This window comes from Cryptomeria japonica, chromosome 10, assembly GCF_030272615.1.
Source record: "Cryptomeria japonica chromosome 10, Sugi_1.0, whole genome shotgun sequence".
NCBI classification, from domain to species: domain Eukaryota; kingdom Viridiplantae; phylum Streptophyta; class Pinopsida; order Cupressales; family Cupressaceae; genus Cryptomeria; species Cryptomeria japonica.
In genome coordinates this window covers 189,247,775-189,268,226 of record NC_081414.1, presented here as the reverse complement: position 1 = coordinate 189,268,226, position 20,452 = coordinate 189,247,775, and the positions used below count along the sequence as shown (strand labels likewise).

General features: G+C 34.1%; 2 protein-coding genes across 3 annotated transcripts; both read right to left on the bottom strand.

Moving 5' to 3' along the window:
• Window positions 1-1,190: 1,190 nt before the first annotated feature.
• Window positions 1,191-4,638, bottom strand: LOC131079148 (pentatricopeptide repeat-containing protein At1g11290, chloroplastic). Of its 2 annotated transcripts, XM_058017047.2 has the most exons (2): window positions 4,390-4,637; window positions 1,191-3,817 (listed from the first exon to the last, which is right to left on the bottom strand). In XM_058017047.2, the coding sequence occupies exon 2, from the start codon at window positions 3,765-3,767 to the stop codon at window positions 1,620-1,622; it is 2,148 nt and encodes a 715-aa protein (XP_057873030.2). In that variant the 5' UTR covers window positions 3,768-3,817; window positions 4,390-4,637; the 3' UTR covers window positions 1,191-1,619. The 2 variants fall into 2 exon arrangements, with proteins under 2 accessions (XP_057873030.2, XP_057873028.2); XM_058017045.2 differs by having other exon boundaries at window positions 1,191-4,638.
• Window positions 4,639-17,341: 12,703 nt separating this feature from the next.
• LOC131079149 (pentatricopeptide repeat-containing protein At3g24000, mitochondrial-like) lies at window positions 17,342-19,958 on the bottom strand. The gene has a single exon (XM_058017048.2). The coding sequence runs from the start codon at window positions 19,581-19,583 to the stop codon at window positions 17,439-17,441; it is 2,145 nt and encodes a 714-aa protein (XP_057873031.2). The 5' UTR covers window positions 19,584-19,958; the 3' UTR covers window positions 17,342-17,438.
• Window positions 19,959-20,452: the final 494 nt, after the last annotated feature.

Genomic DNA, 20,452 nt, shown 5'->3' with positions numbered 1-20,452 from the left:
CAATCCCTTATACAACTTGGAGGAATAATGAGATTTATGGGGTTACACTAAATCTTCACATACTCTTCAAGGGATTACACATGATTGAGAATGTAATAAAAATGTATACTAAATAGAAAAAAATTAGGCCATTGTTTGGAATAACATAACATCTTTAGATCAATGAGCAAGTCATGTGCTAATATAATTTATTGATTAATAGCATACATGACTTTGGATTGACCACATCTATACAAGTGTTATTATTATTTTGCAATAAATTTTGATTTTATTTTGTTCTAAATTTTGGCTAAGGAGATGACTTTATTGATTTGATTTATTATATTGTAAGATTCATATTAATCTCCTACAGATGATTCCATCTTTCTTCCTAGGCGACACACTTATGTGACCTTATTTGTGAAGATCATTCTCCCACCTTTTGGCATGATATATGCAAGAGCTTGTAAAACTTAGTGGTAGAAAATTATTTTCATCAATCTCTATAATTTGTGTATTTCAATTTTAATATAAATTTGTATTGAGTTTATAATAATTTATTTAATTGAATATTGTGTATGATGTCAATTTTAAATATTTTTAATTTTTATGTTGTAGGTCTATATCTCAATGGATTATCTTATATTATTTTATTATTAAAGAAAGTGAAATGTGTTCATAATTATTATGTAAAACTCATAATGACAAAATAAGTCCTAATGTATATCAATATAAAGGATAAAAGAAAATATAAATATATATATATATATATATATATATGTTATAAAAAAGAACATTTTTAATGCTAATAAGGTTTTTTAATGAAAGATATGATTTGATATTGCTATTTATATTTTAGATAATCAACGGTATTTTGTTTTTTAAGTGCTTGTTCAATCATGAATTTAAATATTATAATTTTTCAAATTATATTATTTGCATTCAAATGGTGTGTTATGAACTTGTTAGATGTTGCATAATCTTAAATTATTTAACCTTTTTTATAACTTCTTCATATACAAATACTCATTGTTTATTTCTAATTAAAGCCAAACTGATTGATATCAAATCAAATAAAAAATATATATCTATGAATTTACAAATCTATTAGCTAGCTTACCAAACAAAAAAAATGCAAAACAATGGAAAATATACATACACTTACACAAAAATACACATTGAATCTAGAATGCATAATTTATTATCAAATAGTTCCCTTGACATGGACAAAAGATGATACAATTAATTCAACAGAAGAACAATTGAAAATTGTAAGGGTGATTGTGAGCCCTTCCCTTCCATTTCATGCTGATTAAGCATCTTTCCATTTACTTTTTAGTGTTCCTCATGTTTTGTTTTTTATCCTTTCTCCACCACCTGCAGTTTGTCATTTCAAACATATGCAGGTTTTTTAAAAATAAATTTGATGAAATGTTCATGTTATCATAAACACGCCTTTGGCAGATACCCAACAGTGTATAGATGCAGTGACATGCATTGCATTCTATGCATCTAATTTTTTGAAGCCAAACAGCATAGTCTATATCGTCAAATACTCGAAACGAAATTAAAATGTATAGGGTGCAATGAAGGTCTGAGGTGGTATATATTACTATTATTTCAGATTGCTTCATTTAACATCACCAATAATCTCCACAAGAGCATTCTCCCTGTTTAAAATGATGGAAACGGTTGGCATCTCTCACAATAATTTCTCTTGCGGCAATTTTGGAGATAAATTTCGTTGCAGTGTGACAATCAATACATGCTCGAAGATTCTTAACAACTCTAATAGTTGTTCCAGAGGGTGTGTTTAACAAACCAAAAGCAATTGCCAACTTTTCACTATGATAACAGAGAAATATTTCTTTTTCTTCCTTTTCTACATCACTAAGAAAATGTTTTGAATCTGGAAAATACCCTGCTGCCTTCATCTCTCCAGCCAATTTCTCCAACTTTGCATAGATCTTCCGTGTCTGTGGATGTGATTTGTCTCCTACACAAAAAGCATGTACTTTTTTATGGATTTCAATCCAACTACAACCAGGAATCTTTTTAATTCCTCTATCTTTCATCAATCTCCTAACCATTTGAACTTCAGCCCACCAGCCCACGTCTGCGTAGATGTTTGAGAGAAGAACATAAGTCGCAACATTTTTAGAATCCAAATCAAAAAGCAGCATCGCTGTATATACTCCTAAGCCTATATTCATATGTGATCCACAGGCACCAAGAAAACAAATCCACACAACAACCACAGGTTTTACTGGCATCTTAATGATAAAGTTTAAGGTCTCTTCAAGATAGCCAGCACGGGCAAGAAGGTCAACCATACATACATAATGATCAATTGTAGGTGTAATGCAATAAGGGTTACTTATGTGACTGAAGTATACACAGCCTTCACCTACTAAACCTGCATGGCTGCATGCAAATAGAACAGAAGCAAAGCTTGTAATGTCAGGATATGGTCCAGAGAACTTCATTAATTCAAAGATTTTGAGAGCGTCCTTGCAAAATCCATTTTGTGCATATCCTGCAATCATTGCATTCCATGAGATGACATCTCTTCGAGGCATTCTGTCGAAAAGTTCACGTGCTTTGTCTATGCTTCCACATTTTGCATACATGTCTACTAGGCCAGTTGCAACTACAACATCTGACAAAATTCCTCTATCTTTTATTCTTTGATGGATGTCCATACCCTGTTCTAAAGCTCCCATTTTGGCACAGGCAGGGAGTATGCTCACGAAGGTTGCAGCATCTGGCTTTATTCCTGAGAATTGCATATGCTTGAACGTTTCTAAAGCCTTTTCAACAAATCCATTTTGTACATATCCTGCGATCATGGCATTCCATGAGATGACATTTCTTTGAGGCATTTTGTCAAACAGTTCACGTGCCATTTCTAAGCTTCCACATTTTGCATACATGTCTACCAAAGCAGTTGCAACTACAACATCTGACAAAATTCTTCTATCCTTTATGCTTTGATGGATGTCCATACCCTGTCCCAAAGCTCCCATTTTGGCACAAGCATGTAGAATGCTGGCGAAGGTTGCGGAGTCTGGCTTTACACCTGCCAATTGCATTTGCTTTAAAGTTTCTAAAGCCTTTCCAACAGATCCATTTTGTGCATATGCTGCGATCATGGCATTCCATGAGATCAAATTTCTTTGAGGCATTCTATCAAACAGTTCACGTGCCTTGTCTAAGCTTCCACATTTTCCGTATCCTGCGATCATGCAATTCCATGAGACAACATTTTTTTGAGGTATTTTGTCAAACAGTTCACGGGCCTTGTCTGTGCTTCCACATTTTGCATACATGTCTACCAGGGCAGTTGCAACTACAACATCTGACAAAATTCCTCTATCCTTCACACTTTTATGGATGTCCATACCCTGCTTCAGAGCTCCCATTTTGGCACAGGCTGGGAGGACACTAGCAAAGGTTGTGGAATTTGGTTTTACACCTGCCAATTCCATTTGCTTGAAAGTTTCTAAAGCCTTTTCGCCAAATCCATTTTGTGCATATCCTGCAATCATTGCATTCCATGAGACGACATCTCTTTGAGGCATTCTGTCAAACAGTTGCCGTGCCTTGTCTATGCTCCCACATTTTGCATACATGTCTACCAGAGCATTTTCGACTACATCTGACAAGATTCCTCTATCCTTTATGCTTTTATGGATGTCCATGCCCTGTTCCAAAGCTCCCATTTTGGCACAGGCTGGAAGCACGCTAGCAAATGTAAACTGATCGGGTTGGAAACCCGTTTGTTGCATAAGGTGAAACAGTGTGACTGCCTCGTGAGGATGCCCATGTCTTCTGTAAGCTGCAATAATAATATTCCATGAGGGATTATCTCGTTGTTTCATGTTGTCAAACACTTTACGGGCATCTACCAAACTTCCGCATTTGACATACATGTAAATAAGCTTATTACGAAAAGTTGTGCTTGTAACAAATGCAAATCGCCTGTGAGTGATGAAAGAGTGTACAGTCTTCCCTTGTGAAAGTGCGTTCTCGAGAATACAGGTATGCAATAATTGAAGGTATGTAAAGTAGTCTTCAGGGGGGGTGTGTGTAGTAAGCAGAGTATGAAGCGCATCCTTCAACTTACCCTCTCTACATAATGCAATCAGATTTAGATGAGTCGTGAATGGCAATGGCATTTTATGATTGTGGTTGGAGCATGGAAAATGTGCATTGTTAATCAGTCTGCATCTACCCTTTCGAAAGCAAGTTTCAAATGAAAGAAAACCGTCGAGGGTAATAATCTAGGAGTGCCATCTTTCAAAACTAAACAAACACTAACATTCGAAAACAACCAGAATACATACATAAGAATGATTAGGTTTTCAGTGCTTTTAAAACACCACAGTCCTCTTCATACATGATACTCACCATAATATAACTCGCCATGACAGAGGAAACAGGAAAATCTGTCCACGCCATGAAAATGCAGAGCTTCGCAAGTGCTGCACCTCCGTCGACATAGTGATAGCAGGAAATCAAGTTACAAGCAAATTCCAAGAATCGCATCGTTCGGAAACGGAATACCAATCTGATTGAATCTCGAATTTTAGCACAAATACTCTTTGATCCCTGTGTTATTCGTTGTTAGAGTAAGAAGAGTTACAGGAATAATCTCTTTCTAGTTTTTTATATTGCATATTTAATAAGGAAATTTATGTTAGTCAATAGAATGTTTTTTTAAATGTAGTGTTAAAAGTATTACACAAAAATGGTGGTGGAAATCTTCAAACTTGTAAAGTGGGGCATAAATTTGGAATAAGGTAGCGTAAAACATAAAATAAGCTGTCAAGTAGTTAAAGAATAAGTATAAGGAAGAGGTGGATTTCAATCAGTTGACTTGTTTTGTATATCGATAAGGTTCAAGATAACTATAAGAGGGTCCCATCCATCAACGTCATATTAGCATTTTCCAATTGAGTTCCTCCTTTAACCACTCAAGCAAGAGAAATAACAAAAGCCAAATGAAAAACTTTGTCTGAATCAGGCTAGCCAAAATTTCCTTTACCAACAAGTGGTAGAAAGGCAAAGTGCCTACTAGCAAACCAAAACCAACCCCATTCAACATGATCTCTTTTCACAAGTGGAGGAGAAGCCTATGATTGAGTTTGTTGATGGGCATAGATAGAATGAATATGCCCCATGGTGACACCCTCGAGGAGACCGACTTTGAGAGGTGGGAGTTAGAGGTACTCTAACAACAACACAAGGGGCACTACCTTATTGATCCAATCACCCATAAGTGAGCCAACTCAAGTGAAACTTTATCTACTTGCACTTGAATTTGCAATCACATTAGTACAAATTATAGCTTTAGCATAAATTAAAAATTGTTGATCAACAAAACAACCAAAGAAAATAACAGAATTTCTATCTTTCTATACCATAATCCATTTGGGCCCCAACACCTATTAATCCATTCATGAAGCATTATTTCTAAGGGATTTCAGTCAACAAAATATCTTATCAAAGTATAATGCTTAACTATTTGCATACATTATCAAATTTAGAGATGGCTAACGCCATGTCTACTGGATGATTATAAGGTTTACCTCATGGAAGACTCTAGGAACAAACTTTTGAGGGCACTTTTGCTGGTAGTGTCATTTTTTAAAGCAACCAAACGATAGAAACTAAAATAAATTATTAGGTTGATATAATTTAAGGCCATATTAAAGACTACCACAAAATCCTATAATAAATATAAAAGGATGAAAGCTTTCTTGCACCAAAGACATGGAGTGATACAAGGATTGAGGTAGACTTTTAAAAAAAATGCAAACCCTAGTAGAGTTCTCTGTTTCAAATATGATATTTAAGAAAAATATATTTGAACTATTAAATTTTCAATTGTAAATATTGTTGCAAATTGTTTGGTTTTAGTTAAGGGAATCAAGTTCATTTTATCAAATAGATTATTATAATAATGAAAAATATATTTTATTAATATTTTTCTATTTTAGTATATTTATTTTGAGAAGATGCCTTGTTACTTATAGATGATGAATGTTGGCATACACTTCTACAACATTAGGCCCTTTTACCTAGTTCTATTGACATTCTATACTTCTTGGTTTTAATTTAGTCACATGTTTACAATTTAGCTAATCCAACTTGTCCATATAGACATCCCAAAAATTTGTTGTCTAACTTGACCTTTAGTGACTTTCTTTTCCCAGTTTAGATTTTCATATGGAAGGTATTTATGGCAAGTACAAATTTGACCAACCAAAATTCAAAATCCAACAAACTAGTCCCTTTTTACACCTTATACGTGTTCATGTAAATTATTGCCATGTGCTTGTATAAAGAGAGATTTATTTTTATTTACTAGGACATCATCAAAAAACATAAAAAGTAAATCAAATAATATCATTGAGTATGCATGATTTCTCATTTGAAAATAATCATTCTAGCACCTATAAAAAGGGAATCAAATATCATTGAATATTGTCAAATTTGAATACATACAAATCAATACAAGCTTTGATCTAAATGGAAAGAAAGTTGTAATTGCAAACACTCAAACAATATAGAAAATACATAAAAATTATGCGAAACAATAGATGAAGTAAACATATTTATACCTCTTTGATGCATGAGACAAGGAGGCAACATCTCCAAGAAGTTGTGAGTTAATTCTTCATCACCCCATATCAAGAGTGGGTTAACTTAGAATAAATAAGACAAGGTGTCCCTTAATTAGACAAAGATAAAACTACACTTACATTAATCAAGACTTGATGAGAAAGTGTTGGTATTTGATAATCTAAAATCAAGGATGACACATATCACTATTAGCTACTTGAGGAAAAATGAATTTTCCTAATTATCATCAATAAACTGACTAAATATATGCAATATCCTAGTTAGGATAGAGTAATATCCAAGGTGAGGAATAAATGTTACACCAACACCCCCCAATAAGTGAAACTTTAAAGGTAGAGATTTTTATTCGCAAATGTGTTTTCATATTAGGTGCTCATGTTCAAAATCATCTCCCAAGATCAAAAGAAGAGAAGTGTGAAGTTCTTCCCTAGACACCAAAAGAAAAGGAAAAAAACTACTTGTGACCCCTCAAATAGAGAGGAGAGAAGGAATAGATATCCTTGCTTATTGTTGAATTTTGCAATACAAGCACCTGCAAGATCAAACAACAAACAAAAACACCTTCCACAAGAGAGAGTTGCACAAAAAAAATGCTATATTACTCAAAAGCGAAGAATACAAAATGAGATGCTTATAAAGAAAGCATAGAGCTAAATTTAGGAGAACTAAAGTGCAAGCTTGAGGAGCTAAATAGAGCTCAACTCTAGTTAACTATATGCATAAAAGCTAAACTAGGTGCACAACTAAAATAAGCACTCCTAAGTGAACTTAAGCAAAAAAGAAAAAAGAAAAAGAGCACAACTAGTTGTAAAAAAAAAACTAATAGCTAAATATGCTCTAACACCCCCCTTAAGTGAAACTTAGGGTGAGTAGAAAAACTCTAAATTATGCATGAATGTAGAAATAAGTCCCGACAACAAAAGGACAGATTAGGTACCCATGTACAAAGCAATGGAGTCTCTCTAAGCAGAGAAAGGGAGAAAAAACACGTCGGAAAAAACCCCTCTCCAAAAGTGAGAGATGCAATGCATGAAAGGAAGTTCATGAAATGCTAAAAAAGGAAGGAAGGCCTTAGATAGATCCCCCAAGGACAACTTCCTTCACCCCAATCATCAATCACAACTGAAGATAACGTGGGGACACCAAGGGTTTAGTGAAGATGTCTGCAATTTTCTCCTTTGTAGGTATGTAATCCAAGCTAAGAAGATCATCCTAAATCAACTGTCGAATGAAGTACATGCGGATCTCAATGTGCTTAGTTCACTGATGCTCCACTAGGTTGTGAGAGATGTGAATGGCACTCTGATTGTCACACCAAAGAGTAGCGGGACCATCAAGAGGGAAACCAAACTCTATCAACAATTGATGAAGCCATAAAACCTCCTGGCTAACAAGATCTATTACTCGATACTCAACCTCAGTAGATGCTAATGTAATAGTAGATTGCTTCTTGCAAGACCATGCAATGGGGTCAAAACCAAGACAAAAAACAAAACCAAAAGTAGACTTTCAATCATTAACATCACATTTCAACCCCTTGGTCTTCTTCCTCAAACAAAAGCAAAGGTCGGGCTCTTTTTGTGCGAACCTTGTCTACAAACTAATTGGATACTTGATTTTGGTGTTTCTTACCATATGACACACACTCAAGATGTCGTTGATTCTCTTTTAGGTTGTACCACTACACAGATTGCAATGGGGGATTCTACTCAACTTTCAATTGTTGGTTAGGGCCTTATTTAGCTTGAGGACGACTATCTCCAGGTTGTGCTTGTTATTCCTAAGATCTCCAACAACCTTCTCTCGATGCATCAAATTTGTCATTTTGGGATGGAAAAGACAGTTGATTTCACACCACATGATGTGATTATCAAAGACCTCCATGATCCTGATGTTACTGTGGCTACAAGGTGTGTTGATCGTGCATCTCGATTATATCGCTTTGATGGTTTTGAGATTCCATCTCTTGTTGGTTCTTCCTCCATAGCTCATGTAGATTCAATGAGAAAGCTTTGGCATGAACGTTTTGGTCAATTCAACTACAAGTATCTACAATAGATGAGCACTTAATCATTGGTGCTTGGCCTACCTCATATGTCTTGCACTAGTGGTTTTTGTCGAGGTTGTGTGCTTGGTAAGCATCACAAGGATTCTTTTCCTTTGGGTAGAGCCCATAATGCTAAGCCACCCTTGGAGTTAGTTCATAGTGACCTTATGTTCTTTTCGACTCCATCTTTTTCAGGGGCCAAGTATGTGCTCACATTCATTGATGATTTCTCCAGGCGTACATGGGTGTACTTTCTAAAGTACAAGAATGATGTATTTGATTTCTTTAGGAGATACAAGGCATTTGTGGAGAAGCAATTTGGTCTTTCTATCAAGTAGATACGCATAGATAATGGGGGGAGTATGTCAATCGGGCATTTTAAAACTTGTGTACTAAGCATGGCATCCTTCATTAGCTTACAATTTCTTATACCCCTCATCAAAATGGTGTTGCCAAGAGGAAGAGTAGAACACTTCAAGAGATGGCTAATTGCATGATTTTGTCTTGACGCTCTGATACCATGTTGAATTTTGCAATAAAAGCACCTATAAGATCAAACAGCAAACAAAAACACCTTGCACAAGAGAGGGCTACACAAAAGAATGTTATATTACTCAAAAGCAAAGAATACATAATGAGTTACAATTGTACAATGAGGTGCTTATAAAGAAAGCATAAAGCTAAATTTAAGAGAACTAAAGTGCAAGCATGAGGAGCTAAAGAGTTCAACTCTAGCTAACTAGTTGCATAAAAGCTAAAACTAGGTGCACAACTAAAATAAGCACTCCTAAGTGAAATTAAGAAAAAAAGAAAAAAAAGGATGACTAGTTGTAAAAAAACAACTAATAGCTAAATATGCTCTAACACCTATTGATGGAATATATCCTCCTACAACCACCAAAAAAGATCATAGATGATAAAACTTGATTGCTTTGAAATTTTGGTCAAGATGTTTATGATATGTTCTAAAGTAGAATAATATTGCAAGTTAATGACACACGCTTAGATGAACTCCTTGATATAGTACATATGGATCTTGATTTGTTTGGTTTATAACTAATAATCAACCAAATTCTTTGATATCTTGAAGGTACATTGGTTGTCATAGAAAATGATTTATGGATTATTAAATGAATGTTATACTTGATAAGAATGTTTTGAAGTCAAACAGTCTCAGTGACAACATTAACTACTTATTGATACTCAACCTTAATAGAAAAAAAGAGGAATGTCATGTCACTTCTTTCTCTATAACAAATGAGACCAAAACCAAGATAAAAATTTTAGTCAAAAATATATTTATTCATTTAATATTGGCTACCTAGTCTAAATTTGTGTTTGATCATTTAAATTTACAACTACAATATAGTAAATCCAAAAACTATGCCTGCCTTGAACATAATAAAGGATGTGTTTTCCAAATTTTTGATGAAGATATTAAGGTTCTATATAAATAAATAAATGTTTTTCCAATTATATATAAAATATATCCAAGTGAGTATGCATAAAGTAGATGAGATTGCAAACAAGCTCATGATGTGTTATGGCATGAACCAAGTGACAACATTTACTAATCATCATTACTTACCCTTAATAGAAGGAGGAATTTCATGTTACTTATTTCTTTGGGTGAACTCACAATACTGATTCCCACTTTTTGACCAACTTTGAGACTTAGATGAATATTTTGAAAAAAAACCTTCACTTTCTGACACCTATAACTTTTAAACCATTAAGAATTTGAAGATGATATAAACTGGTGATTTTTAACATCTTGTTTGTAGATTCTAAATATATTTTTTGCAAATTTGTTTGAATAAAATTTTATTGATTTTTCCATCTCCCTCAAAAAGTAGTTGTTTACAGCAAACAACATTTTTTAAGAGTGATGTGTATAAATTTGTAACTACAATATAATAAATCCAGAAACTATGTCTACCTTGAACATAATAAAGGATGTATTTTCCAACTTTTCAACAAAGAACACGAGGTTCTATATAAATAAATAAATAGTTTTCTTATTATATATAAAATATATCTAGGTGAGTGTGCATAAAGTAGATGAGACTATCAATAAGATAATGATGTATTATGGCATGAACCAAGAGTGGAATAGACTAATTCAAGATTGACTCTAAATAAAATTCATTCAATGAAAGGTTATGGTTAGCCTTGTAAAACCACACAAGTAGGTCAAGAGCAAACTTAGGATGTGCAAGAGTGATCTCTGAATAATACTTTTTGATATCAATCCCAATAAAGTAATGTAACAAACCTAATCCTATCATCACAAACCCATATTGCAAAGGTCATTTGACTCTATTAATAATGAATGATGTTCTACCTATAATGATGCTCGATCGTCAACACAAGCAACTAGACATGCTATATAATCATCTTACTACAAAATGCTTCATTTGGTTGCAAGTGATATCTTGATAATTTATTTGATAGAATAAAGGAGTCCATCTTGCCATAGAATCCTTAGGGGAATCCTTGAGGCCATAGAGAGACTTTTATAATATACAAACCAATGAAGAATTCTCAATGAAAGGCTATGGCTACGCCATGTATGCATTCTCTTTGAGAACCTCATGGATAAGGAACATTTCACAACCATCTATTGCACTAACCCACCTTTAAAAAACAATAATAGAAAGAGCCAAGTGAGTGAAAATCATTTTAATGGTAGGGACAAAGGTCTTTGTATAATCAATACAAGTTACATATGGGAAACATTAGCCATAGGTAGAGATTTAAACTTATCAATCTATTGGTACCATATTTGGTTTGATAGATCTACTTGCACTCAAAACAAGTTTCTTTGCTCAAGGAAGAGGGTAAAGATCCAATGTATGATTCCTCGTTAAAATGGTTATGCTCTTTCTCCATTGAGGAGTGACACTTAGTAATATCATATGCTTCTTGAAAGGATTATTGATTGAAATCAAAAGTAATATAGATATGTAAAATATCCTAATGGTGTTTCTATTTCTTTTGACGTCAATAATATCTCAAGCTAAAGTTCTTGTAACTTAGGTTATTGGATGATCTAAAAAGGGCATTAAAGAATAAAGATATGATGGGGAGAGTCATCAAGATTAGAATGATTAATTAGAGATGAAAGAGGTGAAGCCTCAAGAGTGATTTGGTGACTTGGTGAAGCTAGAGAATCATCTTCTATATCATTGTCATCAAAATCTATTATGAAGAAAGATGGATAAGTGTTGGAAGATAAGCTAGGTGAGCTTTCTAAATTTGTAAACTATTCACAATGATGAGCTTCTAAGTCTTAAGATCTAATATTTAATGCCCCTTGAAACTTTTAGTATTTATTGTATTAAGCTCATTTGAATTAGACAATTGTTTTCCACAAAAGTGGAAAGAGATATCTATTAGATTTTGGCATGTCACAAATTTTATTTCAAATGAGAAAATGGCAGTTTGTATTATTTTTTAAATATGTTTATATGTGATAGAACATGTTTAGAGAACCTAGTTTTATATTCTTAAGAAATGGAATTATAATGTAGCACAAATGAAATGTATGCTTTGTTTGATTGAAATGGTGTGTTTGGATGGTCAAAATGATATCCTTTGTAGTTTTTGTATTTGTATATTGCTTTTGGTTTTTCTATCTTTCTTGGTGTTGTGTTTTCCATTTTCAAAAAGAAAAAAGAATGAAAGAGACAAATGAAAAAATATATAGAAATTTTAAAGGGTCCACTCGAATCTGTTTAAACTAGCAACAAATTAGTTGCGCTATCAACAACTAACACCAATGAGTGAACCTTGAAACCTTCACTATTGTTTCTCTCAAAAAAAGTTATCGATTTGTAGAAACCTACTTGAACCATTATCATACATTATGCCACCATTTGTCATCTATTAGGCATGGGGTTGAGTAACTTCTTCAGCTACTACCAAACGTAAATAAATGACCAGGTGACACACGTCATCATATTGTGACCCTAGTACAAGTTTTAAAAGCACAAACCTTCTAAAGTTACACCTTTGAACTATAAGGATGTGTCATGCATGGTACCATGTCTAGACAACTTGGAGTTATTTATCATAAAAGCTCAATATAAAGTGTGGGGTTGCCCATGTGATATAGACTTCACTTTACAAATGGTAAAATATGATTCCAAGGTGCATTTTAATATAGGGCAATAAAAATTTGAATGTTTATACACTGTGATAGTAAGGTTGCAACAACCATTGATCATCTCATGTCACATAAGATCTATGGTCCAAATTCAATGTTGAGAAATAGTTCTTTGTGAATATCATGTTCACTCATATGAGTCATTACTACATATGAGAGAGAGGGTTTGGCAATGGAATGGGGTTGCAAAGTGGGGATATGAGTGGAGGGTATTGGGGCATGTCAAATATCAATAAATATCTACCATTTAACCATCAACAAGTGGTAATAATTCACCATCTAATGTACACATCAAAAGTGACTTATAATATTCATATATTTGTTCAAAAATAAAGATATATGAGTATAGTTTGACAATTAAGAACTTATTATTAATGCATATGTCAAAAACCATGTTAATTTGGCAGCGGTAAGAAATGAAACACAACATTAAAGTTTGCACCCACACATTGGACCAAATGGTCCTAATAATCCTACACACATAAGCATTAACCGCCCAACCCATGATGACGGTAGATACAAAAAGGGAAGCCACATGAACATGTGCAAGGCATTCCATCCCATCACAAGGTCATATTAGATCCATTTACTATCATTGAGTTTGACATTCAAAACACTTTTAATACAAAAGCCACCGCCATGTGTCCCATCTAACATATTCATATGCCCACCTACTGGTCACTTCCACCTACATTTAACATAGAGAAGTTGTAAGACCACCTTGAAACCATAATATCAATAGGAAACAATTTAAACAATTGAAAACATACAAGGAATTGACCAAACCAATCAAGTTTGTTATTGTAGATAATTTTGAAATCTATTAAATCAAATAGAAAAACACAATTGAAAGAACATGACAAATGTTTATTTCTCCAATTCAAACAAGCATTCTAGAAATGCAACCAGTTCAAATACCCATGACATACATTCAAAGTAGTCGTTTTGTTGTGCTCAAACACAATTTCATCTAGTTTTCAACATTTAAGTGGTGGAAACACTATCAAAATTCGAGGAGGCAAACAATTAGTAGAAGCAATTTGCATATTGTTCCATGTATTATCCACATTTAATGGGCATAGTATTGCCAATCCTATTTGTTTTTTATTAAGTTAAAAACAGGTTTTGAAGGGACCTGAAACCCTGTACAAAGCAGGTTTAATAGGGAGGACCTGAAACCCATAACTAAAAATATTCAGGAATATCCACAAAACGAAGCTGAATAAAGACGAAACAGAACAAAGCCAAGAAAGGGGATCTAAGTAGACTGACCCCTCCAGAAAGAAAAGCTACCTAACAAATAAGAACATATGCATGGAAAGTATACAGACAGTTCGAACAATAGGTACCCCCAACCTGAAGCAACCAACCAACATTAGGATTTCCCTTTGGATCCCTTCCTTTGGGATCTAAGGGTCATATCAAAAGAAGGCGAAGACCTTTTAGAATGTTTGCTTTTAACCGAAATCCAACCTTCTTCAACCTTAGCAGCTTCAGCTTGCCAAACCAACGAATCCAACTCAAGAAACCCAGCATGCAAGTAGAGATTAACAGACCTCGAAAAGCCAGCAGGACCAACAAAGTCAGGGCCAGACACATCCCTGGAAGATGAGACAGATAGTGAGACAGCTCTAGCAGAAGCATTAGAAGCAAAAGAAGGCAAAGGAGTAGCACCAACAGACGAACCCACAAGAATCCTATCACATCTAGCAGCAGGAGCAGATCCAGTAGACAAATCAGAACCACCAAATGGCTCAGAAGGAATCGATGCAAGAACACCATTTGAAACATCAGCTGAAGGGACAACACCATCAGCTTATTGTTAATCCTATTTGTTTCCATGTTCTTCTTATTGTCATTTCCAGTTTGTTTGGTGATGTGTTGAGTTATATTGCTATGCTCATGAATGACAAATTGTTGTCTATGATGTAAATGTTATAACCATTTTGTTGTTTGCAAATTATAAGTTCACATTTGGTGTTTACATATGCTTACATTTTGTGTTTACATTAGAATAAAAATTCATTTTTATCAACATTTTATTTATAATGTGTTGTTATTTTAAAGCATATGTTCTAAATTGCTAAGCGTCGTGAACTTATGCTCATGTGTCATCTTGCAACATATCTTCTCCAAAAATTTAGTATAGCCTTGACAGGTGTGTGCCACATCACTCTTAAGTGGTGGGATCCAATTCATAGGGCAACATCTACCCAAGGATCAAAATGCATTTTGATTGTACTTAATATTTTTGTATTTATTAATTAAATTGAAAATCATAATACAATTATTTTCAATTTAATTCATAAATGCAAAAAAAGTATAGTGAAGGTGCATTTTGATCCCTAGATAGACTATGACCCTTCATAGTGCATAATTTTGGTTTTGCACTTCTCGAGGAAGGTAAAAAGAAAAGTCGCACTTATACATTATGCCACCATTTGTCATCAATCGGACATGGGATTGGGTAACTTCTTCAACTACTGCCAAATATAGACAAAATGATTAGGTCCCACATGTCATCATAGTGTGAGCTCTTTTCACAATACAAGTTCTAAAAGCAACCTTTTAAAGTTACGTCTTGGTGATTGGAAAACCTATAGAATACATCTAACTTTAGAGAAGCTCTAGTCTTCACTATGAACCCTTAAATGAGTCAAATGACCCCCAACCCACAAAAGCAAAGAGATGGTTAGAAGAGGATATTCTAATCCAACTTTTGAGCTCTTTAAAGAGGGAAAATCATTACTAAGGGCCTTAAATCTTATTAAAATGACTAATTAACTAAGAAAAAGGCATGTGAGATGCATCTATCGCTATGCAAGGATAGGATATTTTTTAGTTCTATTATAGGAGTGATATTGACCAACCTGTTTCAAACATTTGGGATATAGACTTAGGGAGGTTGGTAGTCCTAAATGTGTTTATAAATATGGACTTAGGGTTATTGCAAAAAGGCAAAAGCTATTGTCTAGAACAATATTAAAGCCTAAGTTGTGAGGGTGTAACGGTGAAAAGAATTGTTAAGACTAGCTACCACAAGTATATTGATGCTTTCTTGGAGAATGACAAAAATATTAAAAGGTTTCAGAATGGATATAAAAGAGAAGACCTCCCTACACTTTGGCACATGGTTAATTTGCACATTATGAAATATATTACTTTAGAGGGTCATTTTTTAAGAGTGCATAGGTATTGTTTTCTCCTCCTTGAACATCTTAGACATGGTAATTTTGGTAGTGTGCCTTTTTATCTATTTTCTTTGTTGGATAAATGTGTTTCTAATGGGGCTTATTCCCCTTATAAAAGTTCAAGATTCTTAATGTACTTGTGATTAAGGATTGTAAACAACATTAGATGTGACATATGGAATTTACCCTTCACTGACATTCACTACACATACAACTAATACAAAATTATCGAATTCCTATCTTATCAAATGGAATTGTACTATACTATACCATTTGATAAGTTTGCAACAAGTGAATTAAGTAATCAATTTGACCATATTGTGATTATAATTATAATATTCTTTTCAAACATATTGATGTCTGCTAATAAGGTACTCTTTGATTCCCCTATCATTCTAAGTTCTTGTTTTCAATCCATTGTCACTCCAAGCACTTATGAAATACCTTATTTAGTCTCCTAATGACCTTTAATCCATCATCTACTTAGTATTAATTTCTAAATTTCATTATGAACAATTTTGTAATACCATGAATTTGCAATCACAATGCAACATAAATTGTCATTTTATTTGACATATGCAAATGTTAATATCTTATCTCTAACATTAATTCATAAACCTCATTGCGTGAGTTTTTCAAGTGTCATGCATAACCACTAATTACAATATAAACACATTGCAAAAAAAATTCACTTCTTCATGCATAAATTATAATAATTTATATTCAATTAAAACCAAACAAATTGAAAATAAAGTAAACTTATTAAAATTTCAGTGAATTCACAAAACAACGGCATTAGAAATATCTAACCAGAAATGAAATAAAATCTACATGCACTTATATGAAATTACATATTGAATATGAAATGTGTAATCTAATCTCAAATGGTGAACCTAACATAAAAAATAATAATACAATTAATCCAAACAAAAAATATTATATGACATGAAAAGGTAATTATCTTTTATCTCCTATTTCATATTGTTCAAGCATATTTCCATTGACTTGATATGTTCTTCATATTGATCAAACATTTACCATTTGCTTAAAATGTTTCTCAATTTTTCGGTTTAACCCTTTCTCCACCTCCTCTTCTAGCTTTTCATTTTATACACATGCAGATTTCATTAAAACATTCCTGTTCTGCTTAAAAGAAGTCTTCAACAAAATACTCCAATAGTGTATATAATTAGTGATTTGCATTGCAATCCATGCATCTTATTTTCTGAAACCAACAACAAAGTCTAGATTGCTGCCATATACTTAAACCAAAAGGAAGAGAAAAAAGCTTTCTACAAAGTTACAAACTGAAAATAAAACATTCTCCCTTCATTATTATTGCAGGTCTGCCATGGTGTGAACATTATAATAGTGCAACCTATTTTTCAGATTGCTTCATTTAACATCACCAGTAATCTCCACAAGAACACTCTCCCTGTTTAAAATGATGGAAACGGTTTACATCTCTCAAAACAATTTCTCTTCCAACAATCTTGGAGATAAATTTCGTTGCAGTATGGCATTCAGCACATACTCGAAGGTTTTTAACAACCCTAATAGTTGTTCCAGGGGTTGTGTTTAATAAACCAAATGCAATTGCCAACTTTTCACTATGATGGCAGAGAAATAATTCTTTTTCTTCCTCTTCCACATCATTAAGTAAATGTCTTGAATCTGGAAAATGCCCTGCTGCCTTCATCTCCCATGTCAATTTATCCAACTTTGCATAGATTTCTTGTGTCTGTGGATGTGATCTGTCTGCTACACAAAAGACATGTACTATTTTATGGGCTTCAATCCAACTACATCCAGGGATCTTTTTAATTCCTTTATCTTTCATCAATCTCCTTACCATTTGAACCTCAGCCCATCTGCCCACTTCTGCGTACATGTTTGAGAGAAGAACATAAGGCGCGGCATTTATGGGATCCAAATCAATAAGCAGTGTTGCTGTAAATACTCCTAAACCTATGTTCATATGTGATCTACAGGCACCAAGAAAGCACAGCCACACAACCGCCACAGGTTTGACTGGCATTTTAATTATAAATTTTAGGGTGTCCTCAAGATAGCCAGCACGGGCAAGAAGATCAACCATGCACACATAATGATCAATTGTGGGTTTAATACAATAAGCGTCAGTCATGTAATTGAAGTATGTACAGCCCTCATCGACTAAACCTGCATGGCTGCATGCACATAGAACACAAGCAAAGCTTACAATGTTGGCATATGTTCCAGAGTGCTTCATTAATTCAAAGGTTTTGAGAGCATCCTTGCAAAATCCATTTTGTGCATATCCTGCAATCATGGCATTCCATGAGACCACATTTTTTTGTGGCATTTTGTCAAACAAATCACGTGCTTTGTCTAAACTTCCACATTTTGCATACATGTCTACCAGAGCGTTTCCAACCATAATCTCTGACAAATATCCCCCCTCCATTATATTTTGATGGATGTCCATACCCTGTTTCAAAGCTCCCATTTTGGCACAGGCAGGAAGGATACTGGCATAGGTTGCAGAATCTGGCTTCACACCTACTAATTGCATTTGGTTGAAAGTTTCTAGAGCCTTCTCAAAAAATCCATTCTGTGCATATCCTGCAATCATGGCATTCCATGAGACCACATTTCTTCGAGTCATTTTATCAAACAGTTCACGCGCCTTGTCTATGCTTCCACATTTTGCATACATGTCTACCAGGGCAGTTGCAACTACAACATCTGACAAAATTCCACTACCCTTTACGCTTCGATGAATGTATGTACCTCGTTCCAAAGCTCCCATTTTGGCACAGGCAGGGAGTATGCTGGCAAAAGTTGCAGTGTCTGGCTTTATACCTGCAATTTGCATTTGGTTGAAAGTTTCTAATGCCTTTTCAGCAAACCCATTTTGTGCATATCCTGCAATCATGGCATTCCAGGAGTATGCATTTCTTTGAGGCATTTTGTCAAACAATTCACGTGCTCTGTCTATGCTTCCACATTTTGCATACATGTCTACCAGGGCAGTTGCAACTACAATATCTAACAAAATTCCTCTATCCATTATGCTTTTATGGATATCTATACCCTGTTCCAAAGCTCCCATTTTGGCACAGGCTGGGAGTACGCTGGCAAATGTAAACTGATCGGGTTGGAGCCCTGTTTGTTGCATACGGCGAAACAATGCGACTGCCTCGTGAGGATACCCATATCTTCTGTAAGCGGCAATAATCGTATTCCATGAGAGGCAATCTCGTTCTTTCATGTGATCGAACACTTTACGGGCATCAGCCAAACTTTCGCACTTGACATACATGTAAATAAGTTTATTATGAAAAGTTATGCGTGTAGCAAATGCAAACCGCCTGTGAGCAATGAAACAGTGGATTTTTTTGCCTTGTGAAAGGGCATTCTTGAGTAAACAAATCTGCAATAATTGAAAATAGGTAGAGTAGTGTTCAGGGGGGTTGTGTGTAGTTAACAGAATGTGCAGTGCCTCCTTCAACCGACCCTCTCTACATAATGCTGTGAGATCGGGATGAACAGTGGATGACAATGGCATTTTATAATTGTGGTTCGAGCGTGGAAAATATCCCGTATTACCGCAATGTCATTGCCATCGGTAAGCATTGGAAGCATTTTCACTTGAATGCCCTTTCTAAAGCAAGTTTCAAATGAATGAAAAGAGTGCAGCTTTCAAAACCAAACAAACATTAACAGTTCTAAGAACACCAAAGATTCATACAGAGGGATGATAACGTTTTCAGTATTCCCAAAAGTTCAGATTCCTATTAAAAAAACTATTGATGGGATTGATCACAATAAAACTGTTGATGCAAACAAGCAAAATCTCTCGATGCCATAATCAGACCATCGCTATATCAAGAGATGATAAGCAGAATGTGTAGCATTTTACATGAATCGCATTGTACGAGCAAATGATTACATCTCCGTAGCTTTCACATTGCCACATTTATTAAGGAAAAATATGTTAATAAATGCAATACTTAGGGAAAATACTATTATAAAAGTTAAAATTTAATTTTAAATGCTGTTGTAAATGTTTTATTAATGAATAAGTGTGCAGTCAAATAAATATTATTTAAAAATATTAATAAATTAAGATTATTTTATCATACAGATTATATTTTGATATCGTTTTATTTATTTTTATATTTATTTGCTAGAGATGTCTTGTTATTTTTAAATAATGAATATTGGCACATTTTGTGTAAAGTTGGCCTCTTTTATCTAGCTCTATTCATGTGTCGTTTCATGCTTAGTGTTTTATGTCAATCATATGCTCATTTATTTTAACACATTTAGCTTATTTATATTGATCTAGGCTTGATTATCCATGCACACAACTCTAGAATTTGTTGTTTGATATGAACTTTATTGTATTTCTTGTCTTGGATCAAATATACATAT

Excerpts from the sequence above, each read along its gene's own strand:
- LOC131079148 (XM_058017045.2), bottom strand. The coding sequence starts at position 4,157 with ATGCCATTGCCATTCACGACTCATCTAAATCTGATTGCATTATGTAGA.
- LOC131079149 (XM_058017048.2), bottom strand. The coding sequence starts at position 19,583 with ATGCCATTGTCATCCACTGTTCATCCCGATCTCACAGCATTATGTAGA.